This window comes from Pseudorca crassidens, chromosome 11 (assembly GCF_039906515.1).
Source record: "Pseudorca crassidens isolate mPseCra1 chromosome 11, mPseCra1.hap1, whole genome shotgun sequence".
NCBI classification, from domain to species: domain Eukaryota; kingdom Metazoa; phylum Chordata; class Mammalia; order Artiodactyla; family Delphinidae; genus Pseudorca; species Pseudorca crassidens.
Window position 1 is genome coordinate 43,787,916 of NC_090306.1, and position 24,977 is coordinate 43,812,892.

The following is a 24,977-nucleotide window of genomic DNA, read 5'->3' on the forward strand; positions in this document are numbered from 1 at the left end:
TACGTAAAACCCAGATCAACATACACATGGAGCTAGGGATGCTAAGCCACATGCAATGTATGTCACTGGGGGGTGGGAGGGGGGCTTCTTTTTCCTCATAACTTATAGGTTACATTCATCCATCCACTGCTCATTTGCTCATAGGAATTAGAAGTATCATGTTCGACTAAAACATCTGACCAGAATAACCTATCTATTCACCAAAGGTAGAGGATAAGTGAGGAACAGCCTTTAATCAGTTCTCATTATTTATAAGTTATTTGAGTTCTAAGCTTCTTTTCTCCTTTTTACTAAATAAACACTATGAGCCAAGTCATTGTGCTGACCACTGGGAGATAAAAGCATCATTACTTTGAAAGAATTATAGACTGGGGAGTGTACAAATTCATACATGACTATTAAAGAAAGCATGATATAAGTGACCAAAGAGAAGTAAAAAGAAAATTCTACAGGAGGGTGAAGGTAATTTCATCTGGGAAAAAACTGAGGTAGGTCTCACAGTCTTCCTAGACCTTGAGGAGTAAGATTTCAAGAGGTAGAAATTAGGGGAAAGATATGACTGATTTAAAATGAGGAATAATCCAGGGTTTGAGTATAAGATTGGCTATGAGACTGGAAAGGTAGGTTGAGCTCAGACTGTAGAAGACCCAAATATTAAATATGGATTAATTCTGAGACATCCAAAGTTTCTGATCAAGGGAATAACGTAATTTACAACTACGCTTAGAAAAATAAATAGCAACAGTGTGGAGGATGGAAGGGAAGAAAAAAATGAGAGGCTAATAGGAAAGGTTGCAGCAATACCACAAGGCAAGATGTAATAAGGCTAAACCATAGAAGTAAATGTGGGACCTCTTGGAGAGAATGGCCCATACTTGAGAGATGTGTAGACTTATGTCGATGGCTTAGTAAGTGACTGACTGAGAAGAGGCAGGCACAGAGAAGAACTGATCCCAAGCTTTACAGACCAGGAGATGTGGTGAATGGTGATGCACTAAGGGACACCAGGGGTAGCGCGGGTTTTGGTTGGAAAGATAATGGATTTTTTAGCCTTCTTGAATTTGAGTGCTTAAGGGATATTCACAAAGAGATGTGTGATCCGGCAGGCAACCACAAAATTGGGGCTGAAGCTTGGGTTAAGAATTCAAGATTAGAATCTAGTTTTGGGATACGTCTCTTGGAGTCCTGGAAAGAGATGAGACTACACAGGGAGGGAGAAAAAAACAGGACTGCAGAGAAGAGATCAGGAAGAAAAGTGGACAAGAACAGAAACCATCTCAGACAAAAGGGAGCAAGAGAGACTAAGAAAAGTAGAACTCAAGCCAATTAACTTGGCCTCCTGTAAATAACTCTGATAAAAAGATTTAGGAGATAAAAGATTTAGATCATGCATTTCCATTATCTATGTGCTCCCTGACCCTGCTCAGCTAGTTAGTTGAGATTTAGTCCAGTTCTTTAAAATTCTATTATGGAGACAAAGATTCACATGATTTGTACCTAATATATGCATTTGTCTCACAGAAGTACTAAATTTTTAGCTCTGAGGTAATCATTCTTACTTGTATACTCTTGCTCCGAAAAGGACTGCTAGTGTCTCCACCATATTTCTCAGAGCTTCCTTCCAAAGATCCAATTATGTAACTTCCTGATTAAAGCCTTATCCATATTAAAGCTGAAATTATGATAACAATAACCATAACCTAGTTTCAAACTGATTAGTTATTCATTAAACTAAGGTAGACAAAACTTTTTTTTAAACAGTTTTACTGAAATACTAGACAAACATTTTTAAAGTAATCTAGACTGTTTCCAACATGGGTAATGATGCTTATTTAGAAGCAGCTATAAAACCAAGGGCAGCTGTGTTTTACATTCCCTAAGCAGTCCATTAAACGACAAATGACTATTTAATCAGGAAGTTTAAAAAGTACCTCCACCCAAAAAAAAAGCCCAGGTCAATCTTAGAACCCCTCCATCTTCTTAGACCGTTAGCAATCAGGCTGAGTGCCAGTCTGAGCTGGTAGGACCTTTCTTTATATGAGAATTTTTTTCTCTGCTTTGACCAGCCACAAAGAGACAGGCTTATTCTGGCCCATCTTTCACTAGACATTTACGAGAAAAAAGTCTCTCACCAGATCCTTACACATAATCAGCATTTTGTTTGCTGCAGTCCCAATCATTTCCTACCTTGGGCCAGTTTTGACATGTACCAGCCTTTTGCACTGAATCTACATTGTGTGTGCTGCCATGACATCAGCCATCCTGCCCCTAACAGGGTCTGAGAGGAGGAGACTTACAATGGTGCTTTGACTCACAACAAAGACCCTTCCTCTCTATTTAGGATTTCTGACATTTTTTCCCTCCATTTAAAATTCTTCTTCCCATTTAAATTTTTTAAAGTTTTTTTTTTTTATTTTTATTAAGACCATAAAGGGGAAAGAGGGAGTTGGCAGGCCTAGAGGACTCAAAATTGAGAGAGATGAGAGTTTAAGAAAAGTCATAAAATGCTTTGTGGTTACATCTCTTGCCAACTGGTTTCAGTGTTAAAACAGAGTAAAAACTCATGCAGAGAAAAGGGTTCTAGCTTTGCAAATCTTTAAAAATTCTTTCTATTGATACATCCTCAAACAGATGATCGCTGAACACTAAAGAATTTTTCCAGGTAGAAAAGTAACAGGCACCGCAAGATACAAGATGAGATGGCTACATCACACCAAACATAACTGAGGATTCTAGGATAAGTTATCTAATTTTTACCTCAGAAGAAATGCTTCATACCATTACTTCACAAATGTAGAAATTTGGGCCAATACTTAGCTGAAAAAAATCTGCTTTCCCATCTAAACGGAATCGAGAGTAAATGAGGGCTTTGCTCCCCATCAGATCTGTTTATTTCATTATAATGACTGTTGTAACAAACCAACCCCATGTACAAAGCCAGATATGCAGGAAAGTATGAGAAAACTGGAAAAATTTACCAGCTCTGCGGCCCCTGGATTGTGTTATAAGTCACCAGCATATGTAACTCATTTTCTAGTTAAGTAATTCCCTCTGGGGACCTGGTCTGCACTCCACATGAAGGATCAAGTTTCATTAGCAGTCGTAGGAAAATGCAACCCTCTGTATTTGCAAGTCAAAACTCCTGAAGGCTACGGCTAGTCTGGCTATCTTCATTGATTTTTCCTGGGATAGGATTTTAGCTGATAGAAAACATTTGTTGGAAGGCCCAGATGAGGAAGTTGAGAAGAGAAAGGATTCAGCTAGCAAGGAGACAACTAAACCTCAGTCTTAATGTTAAACTCTGGCCTTAACACTCAGCCTGCAGCTGTGTCCAGGCAGAGAGAGATTCAGCAGTAATTCCACCCCCCCAAAGCTACAAATGACAAAAGGCACAGGAAGACAAATTAAAAGGGCAAGCATACAAAAACACATAACCCAATCAGCATCAAACTCTTCATTTCTCGATATTGACCTGAATCCCAGTGTGCACTTGATTTCACGTGAAATTGGGTCACACTCACAAATCTTAGCATCTCTGTAAATAATTCATTTGAGACTTTTTATTAACTACTCGTCTAACTTGAATCAAAAAACATACTGACCACATACTCACCATTACACAAACCGTCTAGACTAGAAAAGCAGCTTTGTTTAGCTACTTGAATTGGCTTTTTCAAGCTTTAAACCCACCCAGTCCTTACCTTGGTTTGAGTTGGTTCACCTTTCTCAAACATCATCTTAAGCCTGTTCAGCGGAACATTGTATTTCTCTATTTTGTTTGCAGCTTCTGCATTTTCACTTATTTCGGGTTTTCCTACTTCATGCCTGGATTCTCCCAGACAATTTTCCATTTTTTTACTTTCTGCTGATTGGTCTTTAAGATGCTCACTGTCCTCGATGCGGGGGTACGGATACTGAATAAGAGCTTCAGGAGGCGATTTGATTCTAGGTCTGGGGTGGACTCGTTCCTCTTGGTCAGCCTCGACCCCAGAGGCAGAGCTGTTTGCCACTTCAGCGGGAGGAGGGTCGCCTCTATGCCTGACCTCGGTGCTGCTGTTTCGCACGGAGTCTGGGAGAGAGTCTGCTCCCAGCACTGGGTTCTCCCACTTCTTCTTTAACACGGTCAGGTTCCCCCTTCTAAAGTGCTGGGGGAGATTTTCAGTGTTCTAGAAGAACAAAAAGTGAATGCCAGTTATAACTTGCCTGCTGAAACATTCAAACATGCTGTTCTTTGTAAAATGAAAGTTAAAACTCCAAGCTGCTCCCGGTCCACTGTCGTTTCAGACAGCTGTGAACAGTTACAGCCCTGCCACATGGAGAAAGCATCCACCGCAAGAGAGGGAGAGGGGAAGAGAGAAAAAGTCAGGAGCTAAAGCAGGAAGTGATAAAACAGGATAGCCTTATAAGGACAAAATGAGAAGAAAGGAGAGCTCAGATCTAATGATAGTTACATTGGAGACAAGGGATTTTTATCCAGAGATTAATGGGGAAAACAGAAAGAAAAAGCAAAATACCAGTTACTTTAAACCCTGTAAATATGCATTAATAAAAGTTCATCACTGAGATATGGGAACATATGTATATGTATAACTGATTCACTTTGTTATAAAGCAGAAACTAGCACACCATTGTAAAGCAATTATACCCCAATAAAGATGTTAAAAAAAAAAAAGTTCATCATTACGTGCCACAAAATCACATCCTGGCTGGGTTTTTTTCTTCTAAATGAGACAAAGATGCAGTATAGCTTAAACTACACAATACCAATAATTGTGGACAGTAGCATCAAGAATTGAAACTCTTTGTGGAAATTTAAAGCAGCCACCAGACTTTTACATGTATATATCATCATATACGACATGATTTACATGAACAATCAAATTTTATTTTTTACATAAGAACCTAATCCTTTTTCCCCCCTGTACTTCTCTACATGTTTGTCCATGTATAAATCCTCAGTTTTCAGAAAATTCACTATTTTCCAGATCCTTTGGTTGAAAAATACCCAGGCTTCATATGAAACACTACTACCACCCCCTCTCTTGATGGAAGGACACACATTTACACATCTAAGACAGTTCTCTTTTGCGTGGGTCAAACTGGAATTAATTTGTACATATAAGACAGATTGAAAACAACCTGGAAAGTGTCAACGTTGTTCCGCAGTAATAGAGGAGACATGCTGGGTGAAGTAAAATTCAATGTCCCGGACTCTGAAAGCACTCCTAAATAAATTAAGCAGCAGCACCTTCCCAACAAATCACAAACTCCAGTACCTTCTTGCCCTCCATTCCTGCAGCCTGTGGCTCACCGGTCTTTCAACTAAGAAAGGACAAACCACCTAGGACTGAAAGACTCTGGGGTATTAAACAGGATTAGCAGCTATATTGGGAATTAAGTCTCTCACCCTATTACTCTTCTGAATACACTCTGAGAGCCACTTCATCAAGTAGGACCAAGGCATGGAAAAAAGAAAGTTACAGAAGAACAACTGCTTGATATTTGTGTTTAAATCTTAGCTGACAAGATGCTTCATTGGGGGAAGCATGTATGGACCAGAAATTTAAGCAGCAAGAAAAGTTTTCTTGTTGGAAAAGAGAAAATTTAAAAGCTGGTGCTACCTTAACTGCCAGAAGCACTCTTGGCTCTGTGCACCCTCCTGAGACACAATGGATGAGTCATCTGGGTCTCCAACTTCACCTGCTCTGCCCTGACTAAACAGGAGCCTTGAGAATCAAAGTGGCATTTTGCCTTGGTAACTGGACACTACTTTTTTCAGAGACATATCATGTGATCGAAGTATATTTATTGACATGCAAAGATGCTCATAAGATACTTTTGAGTGAATAAAGCTAATTATAAGACATCATGGGGGGCTTTCCTGGTGGCGCAGTGGTTAAGAATCCACCTGCCAATGCAGGGGACACGGTTTCAATCCCTGGTCCTAGAAGATCCCACACGCAGTGGAGCAACTAAGCCCACGCACCGCAACTACTGAGCCTGCGTGCTATAACTACTGAAGCCAGCGTGCTATAACTACTGAAGCCAGCGCTCCTAGAGCCCATGCTCCGCAACAAGAGAAGCCACCACAACGAGAAGCCTGCGCACCGCAAAGAGTAGCCCCCACTAGCCTCAACCAGAAAAAGCCCGCACGCAGCAACGAAGACCCAACGCAGCCAAAAATTAAAACAAATAATAATAAAATTAAAAATAAACTTAAAAGAAAAGAAAAAAAAAACACAGCATGGGGAATTCCCTGGCAGTCCAGTGTTAGGACTTGGAGCTTTCACTGTTGTGGGCCTGGGCCTGGATTCAATCCCTGGTCGGGGAACTAAGATCCCCCAAGTCGCGGCCAAATATTAAAAAAAAAAAAAAAAAAAAGACAGCATGATCACATTTTATAATACACATATATGTTTCTAAATATAAACATAGAAAAGTAGTCCAGAAGAAAAGACATCAGGATGTTAACAGGTTGACACGGGCATTTGTATTTTCTTCTTCTTTTTCTTTTTAGGATAAATGTGCTTTCATTGTGTAATAAAAATGAATACAAAAATAAAATTATGCATCGTCTTCATATCACAAGAAAAAGGTTCTATGGAATATCAAATAATTTTGATGTTACTTGTAAACAGCTTGAAAGCTGTCATCTCTACTTTACTTGTCATGACCTGGAAGAGAGGGATTTGTGTGACGGAGTACCAGCAATGTCCCAAACAAGGACCTGGGTGGAGGACATCCCTTAGCGGGGCATCTTAACAGAGGCATGAATGTGCTCTTTTATTAAAAGGAGTTCTTAAGGATACAAGTTCAAAAGTGCTGGGGTGGGGACAAGTAGGGGAGGGGTAGCGCTGTAAGGTCTGACAGCATTAAAGGCCCCAGAACTTGCCATCACTCCTGGCAGCACCACCCAGGTCATGCCAGCTTTCCAGGCCTTTAGAGCTTGAGGCAAGCAAAGATGGGGCAGAAGCAGTAGCTACAGTCTTTCTGGGGAAGAAAGAGAAGGAAGAAGGCACAGAACAAAAGCTAGAGCTGAAAGCAGACCGGGCAGCACAATGAAAAGAGTACTGGACTGAGTTAGCCTGGGTTATCATTGGATAGTGGATCATGGGCCACTTACATTTTCTTCTCTTTCTTTATCTGTATTTTCTTTTTAATTAATTTTTAATTGAAGTATAGTTGATTCACAATATTGTGCTAGTTTCAGGTGTACAGCAAAGTGATTCAGTGATTTTTTTTTCAGATTATATTCCATTACAGGTTATTACAAGACACTGAGTGTAATTCCCTGTGTTATACAGGAAGTCCCTGTTACTTATCTATTTTATGTATAGTATCTGTATTTCCTACAATGAACATGCATTACTTATATAATCCAGCTCCATCCAGCCAAATGACCCTGGGCAAGTTTCTTAATTTCTGGAAACTTCCATACAGGGCTACTGTGGAGAATAAATGAGATTATATTAAAGCACATAATGTAGTATTTGACCAGGAGCGGTGACTATTGTTAAATGAGTGGCCCTCCCCACTCCCCAGCCATACCTCACAACGGTGATCAACCGCAGTAGCCAGTCATCTCTCAAATCCTGAACTTGGGTCCCAGTCACTTACTGTTGTTTCTACTCTCTCTACAGTGCCTACTGTTTCAGAGTAGGGCTGGGGCAGGGGACGGGGGCTACAAAATAAGGTGAAATTTTAGTCGATGTCATTTGTGTCAGGGTTTTAACTTTTCCCCAAGTATTTTCCTAGAATAAGGCAGTAGGAAGTCAAGGAGGGTACAAGTTTTCAAGGGCCCCATTGGTTGCTGGACTACCACATCCTCCTTTTCAAGGTGACATCCAGCATGCTGCTCATCCTATCCAGCAAGGCTGAGAATCTCTGCAGACATTGACTCTGGACCATAACCGGCTGCCTAAATCCGGATCAGACACACTCACGAGATGCAACGCAGTGTCCTTTCTGCAGGAGCATTCAACTTGGAAAGGGCCTTAGATAAGTCCCTTCCTCTCTTTGGGTCTGTTATTCCACCCACAAAATCAAGAGGCTGGGTCAAATGAGCTTTAACATTGAAATCTTGGCAGGGGAATCTTCATCTTAAAAGCAGGAGGATACTTGGTAGGATACAGCAGTGGGGCTAGAAACATGGACTACCTGGATGTACAGACTCCAAGGAAGGGAATAAATTCCTAGGCTAAGAGCTTCTCAGAAAAGTGGTAGCCAGTCATTATGGAGACGAATGCCCAAACAGCACAGATTTCAAGAAGTGGCACATCCCATGCTTAAAAGGAACCTGAAAATATAACTGATGGTCGTATTAATGGTCTGTGTTTCTGTGTCCTAGATGCAAGTGGAAGAGGAAGAGAAAAGGAGGGCTGAATTTCTGGGAATCCAAGCGATCATGTAACCTGATCCTAGTATTTGCTAAAGGAACAAATTTACCCACTTGCTCCTGAATGTTTCTCTACCTTGCTTTCCATGAATATTCTTTCACCTGGAGTATTCAGGTGAGTACTCTTTCACCTGGAGAGTCACCTCTGTAAATTTATATGTACATTTCTCCCTATTCTTCAGGAGACAAATTAGGTCTCTTACAAGTCTGGTGGATCTTAAAAGCAACTGTCTGTCATTAATGGAAAAACTGGTAAGATTTGAATAAAGTCTGTGGTTTAGCTGATAGCATTGTACCGATGTTAATTTCTCAGGTTTTATAAATGTAGCACAGTTATAGAAGATGTTAACATTAGAGGAGGCTAGGTGGAGGTGCACGGGAGCTCTCTGTACTATCTTAATAACTCTACTGTAAATCCAAAATTATTTTAAAATAAAAAATTTGTTAAAAAAAAGAACCATCCTTCAACTTTGTCTTCTTCCAGCTATTGCTGTCTCCCTCCCACATTTCACAGTTAAGAGTGTTGAAAGCACAGTCTTGTGTAATTGCTATTTCCACTTGACTACTTTCCATTCCCTCTAATTCTACTACCAAAACACTTCTGAAGTAGCACCAATCAGGATCATCAATTACTTCATTATCTTTTTTTTTTTTTTTTTGCAGTACGTGGGCCTCTCACTGCTGTGGCCTCTCCCACTGTGGAGCACAGGCTCCGGACGTGCAGGCTCAGCGGCCATGGCCCACGGGCCCAGCCGCTCCGCGGCATGTGGGATCCTCCCGGACCGGGGCACGAATCCATGTCCCCTGCATCGGCAGGCGGACTCTCAACCACTGCGCCACCAGGGAAGCCCCCATTATCTTATTTTTAACTTATTACTTTTCTCAATTACAAAAGTAATTTAAAAAACTTATTGGGGGGGGAGGGCTTCCCCGGTGGCACAGTGGTTAAGAATCCGCCTGCCAATGCAGGGCACGTGGGTTCGAGCCCTGGTCCAGGAAGATCCCACATGCGGCAGAGCAACTAAGCCTGTGTGCCACAACTACTGAGCCTGCGCTCTAGAGCCCGCGAGTCACAACTACTGAGCCAGCATGCTGCAACTACTGAAGCCCGTGTGCCTAGAGCCCATGCCCTGCAACAAAAGGAGCCACCACAATGAGAAGCCCGCGCACCGCAACAAAGCGTAGCCCGCACTTGCCGCAACTAGAGAAAGCCCGCACGCAGCAACGAAGACCCAACGCAGCCAAAAATAAAATAAATTAATTTAAAAACCCCAAAACTTATTGGGGGGGAAGTCATAGTCAATATAAGAATGTATATTTGCCTTGAATATATGCTTTAATTTTCCCTATTTGACTCCCCCATTCCTCCCAGCCAAGATATCCACTGCCAACAGTTTGGTGCACATGCTCTCAATTTTTTCCTTATTTTTATACACTATCTGCAATGTTTTTCTACAAAATCATACTATAGTTACTATTCTGCACCTTGCTTTAATAAGTAATGTGCTTTTAAGACCTTTCCACGTTACACAAAATCTTAACCACATAGTATAATATCATATATAACATATATGAGGACTTCCCTGGTAGCACAGTGGTTGAGTCCACCTGCCAATGCAGGGGACACGGGTTCGAGCCCCGGTCCAGGAAGATCCTACATGCCGTTGGAGCAACTAAGCCCGTGTGCCACAAGTACTGAACTTGTGCTCTACAGCCTGCTAGCCGCAACTACTGAGCCTGCATGCTGCAACTACTGAGCCCACACGGCTAGAGCCCACGCTCCGCAACAAGAGAAGCCACCGCAATGAGAAGCCTGCGCGCCACAACAAAGAGTAGCCCCCGCTCACCGCAGCTAGAGAAAGCCCGTGCACAGCAACGAAGACCCAACACGGCCAAAACTAAAATAATCAATTAAAAAAATTATATATGATATATTAGTATGATGGATGTAGGTACCATAATTTACTACTACCCCACCGATGGATATTTGCATTATTTCAAATGTTTAAGTATTACAAAGAATCCTGTAATAAATATCCTTTTACTTTTATTTTATTTCACTAGTGAGTTTCTCTCAATGATCAGTCCTAGAAGTAGAATTGCAGGATCAATGCGTACTAAACATACTTAATATTTTAATAGGCATTGCCTAATTGACTTTTCACTAACAGTGGATGAGAATATTCCTCACATGCCGAATATTATCGATCAAAAACATCTGCCAACTGTTTAGGTTACAATTTATATCTCACAGTTGCTTTACATTTGATTATTAGTGAGGCTAAGCATTTTTTGTATATTTATTGTTTCTTCTTTGATTACCTGTTCACACCCTTTTACCTTTTAACTGCCAATTGCAAGGGGCACTTCTGTTTTATTTCATTTGATCTCTCTATAGCATCTGGTGTTACTGACCACTCCCCCCTTTAACAAAATTCCTTCCTTCCATGGTTTCTGTGACATCCCTTTTTCCTAGATTTCTTCCCATTTCTCTGGCCACTCTTCAGTTGTTTTTTTTTTTTTTTATAGGTTTCTCTTCCTCAGTCCCTCCCTGAGGATGGGTGGCGTCTCTCAAGGTTCTGCCTTAGGTTATCTTCTTTACCCACTTTATGTATTTTTCTATAGATGACGTCCTCCTTCTGGTTTCACCCACCAGCTGTCTGTTGATGATTCATGCCCTATTAACTCTAGCCAGAAATCTCTCCTTACCTCTCAGTTCTACCTGGAAATCCTATAGACATCTTAAATTCATCCTTGTCTAAAGCTGAAGTCTCGCCTCTCCTCCGTTCACTCCTCACTCTCTAATCTGTTTCTTTTCCTGAATTCTCCATCTTGGTGAATGGGACAATTATCTTTTCAACTGTCCAATGTGCCTGTTCTCTTATGCCTCCATGCTGTGCACCTGCTGCTTCCTCTCCCACTCCTTTTGCCCCCTTTGCTTAGCTAATTCCTAGTCATCCTTCAGGCTCAGTCAGGCACTACTTCTTCTGGGAAGTCTTCCTTGACACGTCATAGTCCAGGTTATGAGTTCCTCCTAAATTCTCCCCCAGCACCTTGAATATTTCTTTAATATGGTACTTATAACACTGGGATGATAAATTCTACTTTCCAAACTCTAAGCAGTTCCTTGAAGGCAGGGACCACATCTTATTCCTCTTTGTGCCTTCAGCACCTGGCACATAAAAGGTGTTCCATAAATGTTCACCCATACTTGTGGTATCAACTTTTGTCATCCTACTGTCTTGAACCTAGTCCAATCAGGCCTTTATCCCATCACTCTCAAATAGTACAGAGTGACCAGTGACCTTCATATTGCCAAATCTGACGGTCAGTTCTCAGCCTATCTGTGTGTTTGACTCTGTTGATAACATGTCTTTTAGAAACACTTTCTTCACTGGACATCTGGCACTCCGTTCTCTTATTTCCACTGCTATCTCACCAGCTGCTCCCTCTCAGTCTCCTTTGCTGGTTCCTCCTTCTATCTCCAACCTTTAAACAACAAGGTGCCCCTGAGCTCCGTACTCAGACCTCTTTTCTAGCTGTACTCACTCCCCAGGTGATCTCATGCATCTCTTATCTTCACAGACCACTGATACTTTGATACACACACATCTCATCTCCAGCCTGGATCTCTTCCAATTCCAGATGTGTACATCCAGGTTCCTATTTGACTTCTCCACTTGGATGTCTTAATAAAGAATTTTACATTTAACATGTCCAAAACTGAGCTTCTAATAAATATTTCCCCTTCTCTAAACCTGCTTTTACTGTCATCTTCCCCATCTCAATGGCATGCTTCCTGGTGTTTGGGCCAAAAGCATTGTTGCCATTCTTTTTCTCTACCTTCACTATAAATCCTGCCACTTCTCATCACCTATACAGCTACTATTCCAGTCCGATCCATTATCATCTTTTGCCTAAATCACTGCAATTGTCTCGTAATTTGTCTTCATGCTTCTGCCATTGCTCCTCTAGTCTCTTCCTCCTCTTTTTAAAAATTTTAGTTAGATCACATTACTCCTTTGCACACAAACCCTCCAAAGGCCCCCATTCGATCAGAGTTAAGGTCCAGGTCCTCACAATGGCCCTACATGACATTTCCTTTCCTATTCCTCAAATACACTTAGAATGTTCTTGCCTCGAGGCATTTGCATGCGCTCTTATCTTCTGCCTGAATTATTTTTCTCCCTAGCTCATGTCCTCAGACCTCTGCTCAAATCTCTCCTTGACCACTATACTCATCCTCCTTACCTGCTTCAGGTTGTTTCATACCTGACACATCTTTATTGTCTGCCTCTCCCACCAGAATATAAACTCCATGGTGGCAGAGATGTAGTCTGTATTAGTGCCTAAAGCAGTGCTTGGCATATAGTGGGTGCTCTATGAATACTTGCCAATTGAATAAGTGAAAGGAAAAAAAGAAGGAAGAAAAGAGAAAGGGGAAAAATAACACGCAAGAGAGAGAAGGAGGAAAGAAAAGAAAACAGCAGCTGAGTGAAATGATGGTAAGTTTTCTTACAGTGCACCAGAGGGGATCCATTCTCGAATTACAGGAAAATTAAGTCAAAGACCGTCAGCATTGCCTCCTTAGAGAAAACAAAGTGACAGGGGCATGTTACGTTCTAATTTAAATAGGTTAGGTACTGAAAGCTGCCAGGAGGATGTTTTTGTAATGCCAGCCAAATTAAAGAATTCTTGCCCAAATATGTGAGGTTTTTTTCCCTCGTACCATTAAATCAAGTAAGATCTCAAAAGAAAAACACTATCCAGCCCAGCTGGAAGTTAGCCAGCGGGAGAGTACACATGGGTATGAGCTCAGGGCTGGTTCTGAGGTTTTCACCTTTGGTGGATCCTGCAGCTAAGAAACTTGCTAACTAGACTGGGTCAAGAGGTTTGATTTAAACAAAGAACCCAGGGGGAAATGACAACAGCTGCACAGCTGCTACCACTTAAATGCAGAGAAACATTCTGGTTGTTTGATTTGGAAAAAAGGAAACAGCCTGGGAAGCCCTGTAGCCTAATTTGAGCAGAAGCAGTAAGCCATTTTATAACCACAAGCAAAGCACTTGGCTTTCTATCCTTAACTCAGGAAAGAAAAAGTGGCTCAAAAGGAGAACCTCAGGGAAAAAATAAGAGTCTCTGCACCTGAGCCAAGTTCTCCTGAGCAAATGATTCACCAGTCAGACCAGCTGGCACACATGCCCGGCTCAGCTGACTCGGAGCCCACGCCCCGCAGAGGCTGCAGGTGGCTGAGCCACGTGGGCTCTGCCTGTGAAGTTCCACATGTCCGGGGCCTTCCGAATACTTACACTTCTCCTCTTTTCCATGTTTGCTTCTTCAGCTGCTTTCTGGTACCTTCAGAGAAGAGGGGGAAAAAAAGAGAATGTCCTCAAATTAAATTTATATTTTTACTCTTCCAAACTTTAAGAAAACTACTTCTGCACACCTATCTCTGCCAGGGATTATCTTTAATCAACTCTATCAGAAGAAGCCGAGAATCAGAGCAGCCCTCACTTCCTGCACTGTTGCAGTCATCTGCTCTAAGAGAAAGATCCAAGACAACGAGGTCAAATGCTGGTAAACAACTGGATAGAACAGAAAGCCTGGGGCTTTTTTCTGTTTTTTAATATTTATTTATTTGGCTGCGCTGGGTCTTAGTTGGGGCCTGCAAGATCTTTAGTTGTGGCATGCAGGATCTAGTTCCCTGACCAGGGATCGAACCCGGGCCCCCTGCATTGGCAGCACAGAGTCTTAACCACTGGACCATCAGGGAAGTCCCAAGCCTGGGGTTTTGAAGTCCCAGTTTCATCACTTATTCACTGTGATCTCGGGCAAGTCAACCTCTCTAAGCCTCAGTTTCCTTATCTAGAAAATGATGTACTATAAAGCTGGGAAGATTAAACAAGATCACATGCATAAAAATGCTTTGGAATTAGTCAAAGGATACAGCATTGCATTAGTCCTAGGTTGCACATTTCCCCCTCATTCATGACTCTGAAATCTTACATTCCTGTCGGCCAAATGATCAAGAGGTAGTCACACTGCCTGTATGTGTGTGAACTTAGTCTATGCTGTTGGTACTGTTGATTTTGCTCAGTTAAATGTATTTGATGATATTATACATGTTTTAAATGCCACTTAAATGTCTTTAGAGAGATTACACTACGATTTGCCATTTAAAGAAAAATTGTTTTACTTTTTATAACTTATGCATAAGAGTGATATGTGAGAAAAGTTTCTGTGCTAAGCAAGCATTGGTCCTTTTAATTAGCAGTATTTTTTCCTTAGTGATGCATAAAATAATGGCCCAGCCTACAGTCAGTGGCATCTTAGAGTTGATAAACAGGCTTATATAATTTTATTATTTTAATTTTATTATTACTTTCATCATTTTATTTTATAATTTTTGTTACTTGCTCACAAGATCCCTGAGAAACAACTGAAGTCCCAGGGCTTTTCAGGGGGGATCAGGTTTTCTCCATTTGAAGACAAAGAAAGCTTGGGAGATCCAGGTTACAGCGAATCTCCAAACCACTAAGAACCATCTTAACCTGGCTTCCTCAGAGCCTCTGAGTCAAGCACTGAAGGCAGCACCATCACGTGGAGAATCCCCACCGTGTGCCTTCCTTGGGCCTGCGTGCCTAGAACTCACCAACCCAACCCTAGAAAAGGGCACATTCAACGGGCCATTTGTTCCTGCCTTATGGTAGAATTTCAGAACTCACAAGGCATTTGGGCAAGGAAAAGGAGATGAGACAAAAAGGTAAAGAGCAGTATGGGAAAGGGCCCATTCCTCTACCAAAACCAACGTTCAACTCATAAATACCTTCACAAGCTCAGAACTTCCTTATTGTGTGTGTTAAACAGAACAACCTCATCCAAAATGGAAGCCAGAGGAAAGTCCTAGATCTGGCACCATTGCTCACCTGCTATGTAACCTGGGCTATATCACTTCATTTACTTGGGCCTCGTTGATGAAATTAAGTGTATCTGAGAGGATTTCTAAGGTCTCTTCCAGTCTTATTATTGTTTAAATTTTAACAGTAATCAGATATCAGTGTCTCATTCACCAAGCTGGGTAATACTCTGAAACTGAGCAGAACTTTCTTATAGGGTAGGGTGAAAGGACTTCCAAAATTTTCTGGGATTTCATTGACCATAGGTTATGGAAGAAAATGGGATTAGAACTGCTATAAATCAAATGACAAGCTAGTAAGATATTTGAAACTTACATTACAGACAAAAGGCTGATTTCCCTAAAATACAAAGAACTCTTACAAATCAATAAGAAAATGATAAACAACTTAATAGAAAAATGGGCATGGCCATAAACATACAGTTCACAGAAAATATCAAATGACTCTTAAACAAAAAATAAGGACATTCAGCCTCAAAACAAAAATGCAAACAACACTAAGAACATTTTTTTATCCATCAAGTAGAAAAAGCTTTTAAAAAAAAAAAAAGCTAACATACTGAGGGTAAATTAATAAAACCTCTATGGAAGGCATTTTGTCAATTTACAAGAATTACAAAAGCACAAATGTTACGATTCGCCAATTTTATCTTATAGGTATACTCACACAAGCAAAAGTGACTTTTACATTACATTATTTGTCATAGCATTAAATGTGATAGCAAATGACTGAAAACAACCTGAATGTCCATTAACAGAGGACTGGTAAATAAATTATAATGTATTCATGCAATGGAATACTATGCAACTATATAAAGAACAAAAGCACGGTGGTAATGGTTGCACAACAATGTGAATGTACTTAATGCCACTGAAACGTATACTTAAAAATGGTTAAAATGGTATATTTTATATGTTAATATAAAAGGTAATATGTTACGTCCATATTACCAAAAAGGCAATATGTTATGTACATATTACCAAAATGAATAAAACAACCCAGTGTGATACTGGCATAAAGACAGACATGTAGATCAATGGAATAGAATAGAGAGCCCATAAATAAACCCTCACATATACGGTCAAAGGATTTCAACAAGGATGCCAAGACCATCTAATGGGGAAAAGACAGTCTTTTCAATAAATGATGTTGGAAAAACTAGATATCCGCATGCAAAAAAAAGACCTAAGTATAAAAGTTAAAACTATAAAACTCTTAGAAGAAAACAAGGGCAAAGCCTTATGATATTGAATTTGGCAATGATTTCTTGAAATGACACCAAAAGCACAGGCAACAAAAGGAAAAATAGATAAATTGGACTTCAGCAAAATCTGTGAACCAAAGGACACCATCAACAGAGTGAAAAGGCAACCCATGCAATGGCAGAAAATATTTCCAAGTCATATATCCGATAAGGGATTAACATCCAAAATATATAACATTTTTTAAAAATAACAAATATTGCTCAAGAAATATGTTCTAGGGAATTCTCTGGTGGTCCAGTGGTTAGGACTTGGCCCTTTCATTGCCAGTGGGCCCGGGTTCAATCTCTGGTTGGGGAACTAAGATCCCACAAGCCGTGCCACGAGGCCAAAAAAAAAAAAGAAATATGTTCTAAGCACTAGAGAAATAACCAAAAGAGACATAGTTCCTGCTCTCAGGCAGCTTACAGCTTAAATATTAAACACGTACATGCACACAGACGCACACACACAAATATATACACATACACATACATATACACACACATATATACTGTAAATCCTTCAAAGAAAAAGGAGTATTATTATTACTAACTTTTTTTTTTTTTTGGCGGTACGCGGGCCTCTCACCGTTGTGGCCTCTCCCGTTGCAGAGCACAGACTCCGGACGCGCAGGCTCAGCGGCCATGGCTCATGGGCCCAGCCGCTCCGCGTCATGTGGGATCTTCCCGGACTGGGGCACGAACCTGTGTCCCCTGCATCGGCAGGCGGACTCTCAACCACTGCGCCACCAGGGAAGCCCAGGACAGAATATTTAAACAACCTAACAAAGGAACCAAATTGAGAAGGTGGTGGGTGGGGTGTGTATATGTGCGTGCGTGCGTGCGTGCGTGCGTGCGTGCGAAGGAAAGTCTTGCTGAGGAAGTGACCTTTAGGCTGAGATCTGAAGTTTGATCAGAAGGAGTCAGCCAAGCAAAACGAAGCAAGAAAAGCATTCCAGGCACAGAAGAAGAGCACACAAAGTCCCCAAGGCAAGACAGTGTCTCATGTGTATAAGATATACAAAGAACTCCAATGTTGCTGAAGCACTCTGAGATAAAGGCAGAGGTCAGGAGATGATGCTGGGAGGCAAGGGCTTTGCAGGCTATGCTAAGGATTTTGAATGTAATCTTAGGTACAATGAATGGTCACTGACCCAAGCCATGTTTTTAAAAGAGCAGTGGATGCTGTGTGGAGAATGGACTGGAGGGGGCTGAGAATGGAGGCAGCAATAGTGAGAGAAGATGCTGGCTTGGTCCAGGGTGGTGGCACTAGAGATAAAATGAATAGGTTTGAGGTATATTTCAGAATCAACAGGATTGGTAATGAGGAAGACGAAGTCAAGAATGACTCCCAGGGGGCTTCCCTGGTGGCACAGTGGTTGAGAGTCCGCCTGCCGATGCAGGGGACACGGGTTCGTGCCCTGGTCCGGGAAGATCCCACATGACGCGGAGCAGCTGGGCCCGTGATCCATGGCTGCTGAGCCTGCGCGTCCGGAGCCTGTGCTCCGCAACGGGAGAGGCCACAACAGTGAGAGGTCCACGAACGACCCCCCCCCAAAAAAAAAAAAATGACTCCCAGGTTTCCGGCAGATGAGTCAATGGAAGGAGAAGCAAAGTTGGGGATGGGGAAGACGAAGAGTTCAGTGTTAGCCGTGTTAACTAAAGCATCCACTTGGTGGTGGCAGTGATTAGATACGTGTGTCTAGAGCTCGAAAGAGAGATCTGAGCTAACAATATAAATTTAGGACTTGTCTGTCCACAGATGATACTAAAGCCGTGAAAGTATATGATATCATCTATGAAGAGTGCGTAGTGCAAGAAAAGGCCCAGAACTCAGTCCTGGAGACTCTAACATTTAGCAGTCAGAACCTGAAGAAGAGGCGATAACAGAGAATGAGAAGGAACAGATGGAGGTAACAGGAAAACCAAGAGACTGCCAGAGAAGCCAAGAGAAGAAAAAATGTGGGAAGAAGTGGTAAGGGGTCATCTAAGACAAAGGCTAACAAACATCTCCTTGATTTAGCAACATAGAAGTCCTTGGTAACCCTGGCAGTCCTCTTCCATTAAAAATATAATTTATTAACCCATAGTCCTTTTAATGGGCATTTGGATTATTTCCAGTTATCCATCATTACAAATAGTGCTTTGGTGAATGGCCCTGTACATATATTTTTTTCCCCACTTGTACTATTGTATCTGTCTAAGAGTCCCTAAAAATGGAAATGCAGAAACACAGTGGATTATAGCTAGAAAGAAACTTAGAACTGGCCTTGAACTTATGTTTCCACACCCCTTGGGTAATCATCTACAGTATATTACAGCAATAATACAATATATGAGAGCTGGAGCCAATCAGCAGACAGGTTTATTCTTAGCCAATTGTTCTCCAAGGCAAGGAGAACAATTTACACTGTGATTAGTTGGATAAATAAGCTCAGAGGTTCCCTTCCCTTTACTGTCTTAACAGAAACGTATATTTAAAGAAAGATCAAAATAGTTTCCATCTTTGGTCCTACCCTTTTAGCACTGAGGCATCTGTAAGACACAGGTGTATACACCGATGGTTGTCTTGAATTGTTTTGAAACTCCCACTCAAATATCGCCACCCTTTATTTGTAATGAAGTACTTGCTAAATAGTAGATACACACCACTACTAGTGGTGTGGAAAGGTTCCACACCACTGCTTTCTTCCAAGTTAGGTCCTTGGTACTTTTACATTTTGACTCTCAGAATGCTAAGAGATGCTGAGGGTACAGTACTTCCGAATTAAGTGTTAGGTCAGGATTCAGGCCTTAGACTTTCCTCAAAGACGCTCAGAGCAACTAGCATTATTCTGACAAAAAATGTGAAGGTCACTGGACAGGGGGAGAAGTGAAGGCATTTTAAAGATACAAATCTGAGGGAAAAAATATTTGCCATGAGATTTCTATAATTAAAATCTTATCCCTCTTCCCTTCCCAGATTTTCTTGTCCTCCAGTCTCCTCTTCACACACAGAATTTAATCCTGCAACTGCTCCTTAATGCTCAGCTGTGAGGCAGGCAGCTGATGGAGGATGCTAAAATTATCTGGGGAGTAATAACAGTGTCTCAACCTTTTCTAAGACCAGAAAACAGAGTTCCTGAGCCATGACTCTTGCTTGTATGCCTTCAAATAGAGCAAAGGTCTCACTGAGCCAAAAGAGGAAAAAAGAAACTCCCAAGTTTTAGGAAATGTATTTTCTTCTAGAATAATTTCACCACCAAAATGTTACAGAGAAGCAAAGAAGTTAACCAGGGAGATCTGAGGGTCAAATTTTTTCTTAATGAAGGAAGAACAGTCACAGAAAACTAAATATAAACCCTGTTCTTTCTTGGGACTGTGGAATGGGTAAAGTTATAACAAGAGTGGGAGAAGCAGCGACAGGAGGGCAGGCACGGTGGTGGAGGGATTAAGTGTCCTGGATTAAGCTCTGCCACTATCTTGGGATGTGATCTTTAGTCGTGCTGGACCACAAGTTCCTTATTTGTCAGAGGAATGGGACAAAAGTTAGCAGTAGTTCTTTTTTGTCGGAGAATCCTCTTTTCAAATGATGACTTAGACCCTCACATATAAAAGGGATCAAAGCAGGACGGCTGGGGTGGAAGGTCACAGGCTCTTCCCGTCTTCCCAGAACTGGCCCCTGAGGTTCCTCTGAAGAACTCAATTAAGATAGTTTGAAAACCACTGGGCTAGATTCCCTTCAGCTCCCAAAATACATAAGTCAAAGAGGAACCTTCTGCAAAGAAACCGAATTCTACCGAAAGAGTCAAATTTTAATCAAGCAAAGGATTATACTACGCTGCCGTCATTTGTGAGGGAAACCAAAGCTAGCTGTTCAAACTGACTGTTCAAGAGCATCCTCCTTACTCAAACTTAATGCTTTATATAGTATAGAGGTTTAGTAAAAGAAATAAGTCTGGAGTTATAAAGCACTCATAAGACACAAACTGTGATGCTAGAAAAATCACTCTTATGTATACATCCATGTAAAACATTATCAACAGTTAGAAAGTAAAGCCCAGCTAATCTTACAAACAGCAGAGCCAGATTAAGCTTCCTCCAAATACCATTTTTATATTAGTCTCTGGTCACAAACCTCCCGAGGTTTCCTACAGTCTCTTAACTAGGCTTGTATAGGATTTATTAATTCCAAACCCCATAATAGAGATCGTTACAAAATAAGAGAAAATCAGGTCCGTGGTGTTAGAAGTAAAAATTAATGTATGTTTTGTGGAAAACAGTCCTGCAATCTGCTTTGGGAACCTACTGTGTGTGAATCCTCAAAGCCTTAAGCAGTGTCGGCAATATGTCTCCACCAAGTACGAAACCTTGAGAAGGAATCCAGGCTGATTCTCTGGTTTTCACTGTCTTAAGTGCACATCATGTCCTGTCCCATTTCTGTGTCTTACCTCCTATCACTCCCCTTCCTCCGCAATGTCACCACCATCGTCCCGGCCTACCAAATAAAATTCTATTCATCCTTCAAAACCAGTTCATTAGTAGGACCTATGCATCAGAAGAAACATACTAGACAGAAAAAAATCAAAATATTAACTTGGGCAGGTTACTCTCTACCCCTCAGTGTTCTCAACTATAAAACAGGGATAATATCCCTTCCTCACATAGTTTTTTTGTTTTATTTTGTTCTGTTTTGTTGGCCATACCATGCAGCATGCGGGATCTTAGTTCCCCAACCAGGAATTGAACCCGAGGCTCTTGCGGTGGAAGTGCGGAGTCTTAACCACTGGACCACCAGGGAAGTCCCTCCCTCATATCGTTTTTATTAGGATTAGAAATAGTATCGATTTCCATCAAGAGTCTAGTGTAGTACCTGGCATATTGATTCTGATTAATGGCTTCAGGATTTACGGTTTTGCGTAACTGCCATTTGCCTTTATAACCTTTGTGGAGAAAAGACAGTCACCCTACTATTCTATGAGAAGGTGGCCTCTTAAGGTCCCTTTGCACCTTTTCTCTGCAAGATTAAGAAGCCCCTAAAATGAGCAGCTTTTTCCTACTTCCTCTCATCAGTGCTACTACAGGACCCAAATCTTGAGAATTGGCTGGAATGGACAATGACAGAATAAAACAGGGGGATGCGAACTGAGGAAGGGGAGAGAGTTTCACTGAGGTGACCGACCGAGTTAGGCAGGGAAGGAAGTGAAGCCAGGAAGGGGACTGACATCCATGGCCTGGGTGTCCCGGTTTGGCCAAAGAGCAGGGTCAGTGGGAATAAGAAAGTGGAACAAGTAGAAAAGGAGGCTCTAATCAGAGAGTAGGTTTTCCAGATGCACATTTCAGAGATGGATTCTGGGTGACGAAAAGGTTGGGACTAGATGCAGGGGCATGGGAGACAATGTGCAGGTTGAAGAAGTAGGGAGGATCAAGAAATGACAAGTCCATGGGAATTCCCTGGGGGTCCAGTGATTAGGACTCAGTGCTTTTACTGCCAGGGCCTGAGTTCAGTCCCTGGTCGGGAAACTAAGACCCCGCAAGCCATGTGGCATGGCCAATAAATAAATAAATAAGAAATGATGAGTCCAAAGTGTCAGACAGGTCATTTATGTAGGCCAGTGATTCTGCACTGGGGGCACTACTGGCCGGGACATTTGGAAATGTGTGAGAATCTTATTGGGGTCTCTCCCCAACTTTTTTTTGGTTGCCACAATATCATGGGGTACTACTAGCATTGGGAGGAAGGCAAGAAGATGAACATCCTGCACAAGGAGGATCTGCCTAATCCAAAATGCTAATAGCACCCCCATTGAGAAACACTGAGGAGAAAATGAAGCTGGAAGCTAGTGTCCCCAAAGAAGGCAAGGAGCTTGGCACACCACTGTCCTGAAGGGGAGCATAAGAATGCTATGATTAGATGTGAGCTCAAAGCACAGGTTTACAACCTCAGAACTAGGCAAAAAAAAAACAATGGATGGGAAACAGTAGCGGAGATGTAGCACCCCTGACTCCTGGCCCCAGAATATTTCAGGGAAGCATGTGCAGAAAGAGCAGGCGCTACTCAGAAACAGAATGCCTGGCGAGGGAAAGCCAAGTTCAGTGAAAGAGAGGTGGGGCTAGGGAGGGTGAAAAGGGTAAGAATGTGGAGAAGTTTCTCTGCAGAACAGGGAGTTTCCAAGTCCCATTAATCACAGCTCAACACTGTCTCAAATCCTTCCCTTCCTTTCCACTCCTCCCGCCCCCCACCCTCAATAGCTTTCACTTGGGTTCTCAAGGGAGCCTCAGAATTTGTCTCCATGCTATCAATCTGTCACCTTTCCAATATACCTTTTACATTGTTTCCAGAAGCATCTTTCTTAATACAAGCCTGATAGAGACTTCCCTAGCAGTTCAGTGGTTAAGACTCCACACTTCATTGCAGGGGACACTGGTTTGATCCCTGGTCAGGGAACTAAGATCCTGCATGCTGCAGCCAAAAAAAAAAAAAAAAAAGAGGGCACTAAATACAAGCCCGATCATAAAAACTTTCCATTGTTTCTGTTGTTTATCTAACTAAATCCTAAACTTAGCATGGCACTCAAGGCCTTCCAGCATCTGGCCCTAACTGAACTGTTCCAGTCCCTTCTCCCTTCTGTATTTCTCCATGCTCGACTGACTCCTTGCTTTCCTATTCCTTTTATTCATGTTCAGCTTCCACAAGCCTTTACTTGAACGTTTACTTGAACCAATAAACCTTATTTGTTCTGCTTTACGTTCAAGTTCACGGCTTTGAGTTCATAAGTCCCTCTCTTCCATTACCAGTGCTTCTTAAACTTCCCTGAAGGTAAAAATCACTAGGATACTTGTCAAAAACACAAATTCCTGGGTCCCATCCCAGATACACTGAATCAGAATCTTTAAGGGAGGAGCCTCAGAAGCCATTTAGGATGGTTTTAAAACATGTCCCCCCAAATCTCTGACATTTCTCTCACCAAAAGGTACAGTCAAATTCCCCTCCCTCTGAACATGAGCCAGCTTTAGTGACTTGGTGCTAATGAAGAGAATGTGGAAAAAGTGATACTGTATAACTTCTGAGGCTGGGTCATAAAAGGCTACACAACCCCTGGCCCTGACTCCCTTCCTTCTTTGTTCCCTCCTTCCCTCCCTCTCTGGATGCTTGCCCTTGGAACCCAGCCAAGCAAGCCAAGCAGCCACATCGAAAAGCCATATGTAGGTGTTCTGATCATGGACGCAGCTGAGATCCCAGATGACTGCCAGTATCAACCGCCTGACTTGTGAGTAAGCCTTTAGATGACTAGGGCCCCCAGTTCTGAGATACTGGGGATGGTGAGGGGAACAGAGGCAAGCCCTGCCCAAATTGGAGATTCACAGTAAAATAAGTATTGTCATTATTGCAAGCCACTAAATTTTGAAGATTTTTTTTCCTGTGTAGCAATAACTGGAACACCATATTATTCCCCCCCACCTTTTTTTTTTTTTGGCCACGCCACTTGGCTGGTGGGATCTCAGTTCCCCAACCAGGGATTGAACGCGGGCCGTGGCAGTGAAAGCCCGGAATCCTAACCACTAGGCCACCAGGGAACTCCCTGGAACACCATATTATTAACAGGTACCTCATGTGATTCTTAAGATGAAGGAAGTTTGGGGACTTCCTCTACTATACAAACTATACTAAACTATAGTATTACATTCCTTGAGGTCAGGAATTAAGTCTTAATAGCTTTCCAGAGCTTGATCCCTTTTTTCTGAAATAGCTTTATTGATTTTCGTTTTTTGATAAGAATAATACATTTGACATAAAAATTAAAGCAATGTAAAAAGCATAACGTAGAAGGTAAAAGAGCTATGCGGTCTCACCTCCCCTCTATGCCACCTTAAGTGATACCCATGGTCAACAGGATGGAAGGGCAGTGTTTTCCACAGAGCAGGTGGTTGATGGATTTGTCACTGAAGAAAAGGTGACAGTGCAGATTACAGAAACTTCCTACTGGTATTTAGCTGTATTCTAGATATAGCTCCAGAATCACTTTCTTCAAATCTTTACCACCTTTCTTCTCTTACACGTATCATAGCTTCCCATTAATTAACAAACTCTACTAGTGAGGTAAGCTCTGCCCTAAGCTCTATGGCATCTCTATTTGAGTGAAGTTAACGTGCTTACCATCTCTGGTATATTATTAACATACCATTCCCTCAACATTTGTTGAGTGCCTACTATGTTCTAATCACCATGCTACACACTAGGGATATAAAATACGCAGGAAAGGGGCCCTCGTACCAAAAAACTCATGGTCCAGAGCAGGGGTCAGCAAACTTTTTCTCAAAGAGCCAGACAGTAAATATTTTAGACTTTGAGGGCCATATGGTCTCCGTTGCAACTCTGCTGCTGCAACTCTGCTGCATGAAAGCAGCCATGGACAATACACAAAAGGACATGGCTATGTTC

The 24,977-nt window shown here is 41.8% G+C and overlaps 1 protein-coding gene and 1 non-coding gene across 3 annotated transcripts in view; both read right to left on the reverse strand.

The window, feature by feature from the left end:
* Positions 1-24,977, reverse strand: part of LIMA1 (LIM domain and actin binding 1) — an 83,150-nt gene that overhangs the window by 28,560 nt on the left and 29,613 nt on the right. For both annotated transcript variants that reach the window (XM_067696510.1, XM_067696508.1), the window contains exons 3-4: positions 13,705-13,750; positions 3,702-4,166 (exon numbers count right to left, since the gene is read on the reverse strand). In XM_067696510.1, the coding sequence (XP_067552611.1) occupies positions 3,702-4,166; positions 13,705-13,750 (511 nt within the window). The remainder of the gene's footprint in view (positions 1-3,701; positions 4,167-13,704; positions 13,751-24,977) is intronic.
* TRNAG-GCC (transfer RNA glycine (anticodon GCC)) lies at positions 14,096-14,168 on the reverse strand. Its single transcript has one exon. It is a non-coding gene; the product is annotated as a tRNA-Gly (tRNA).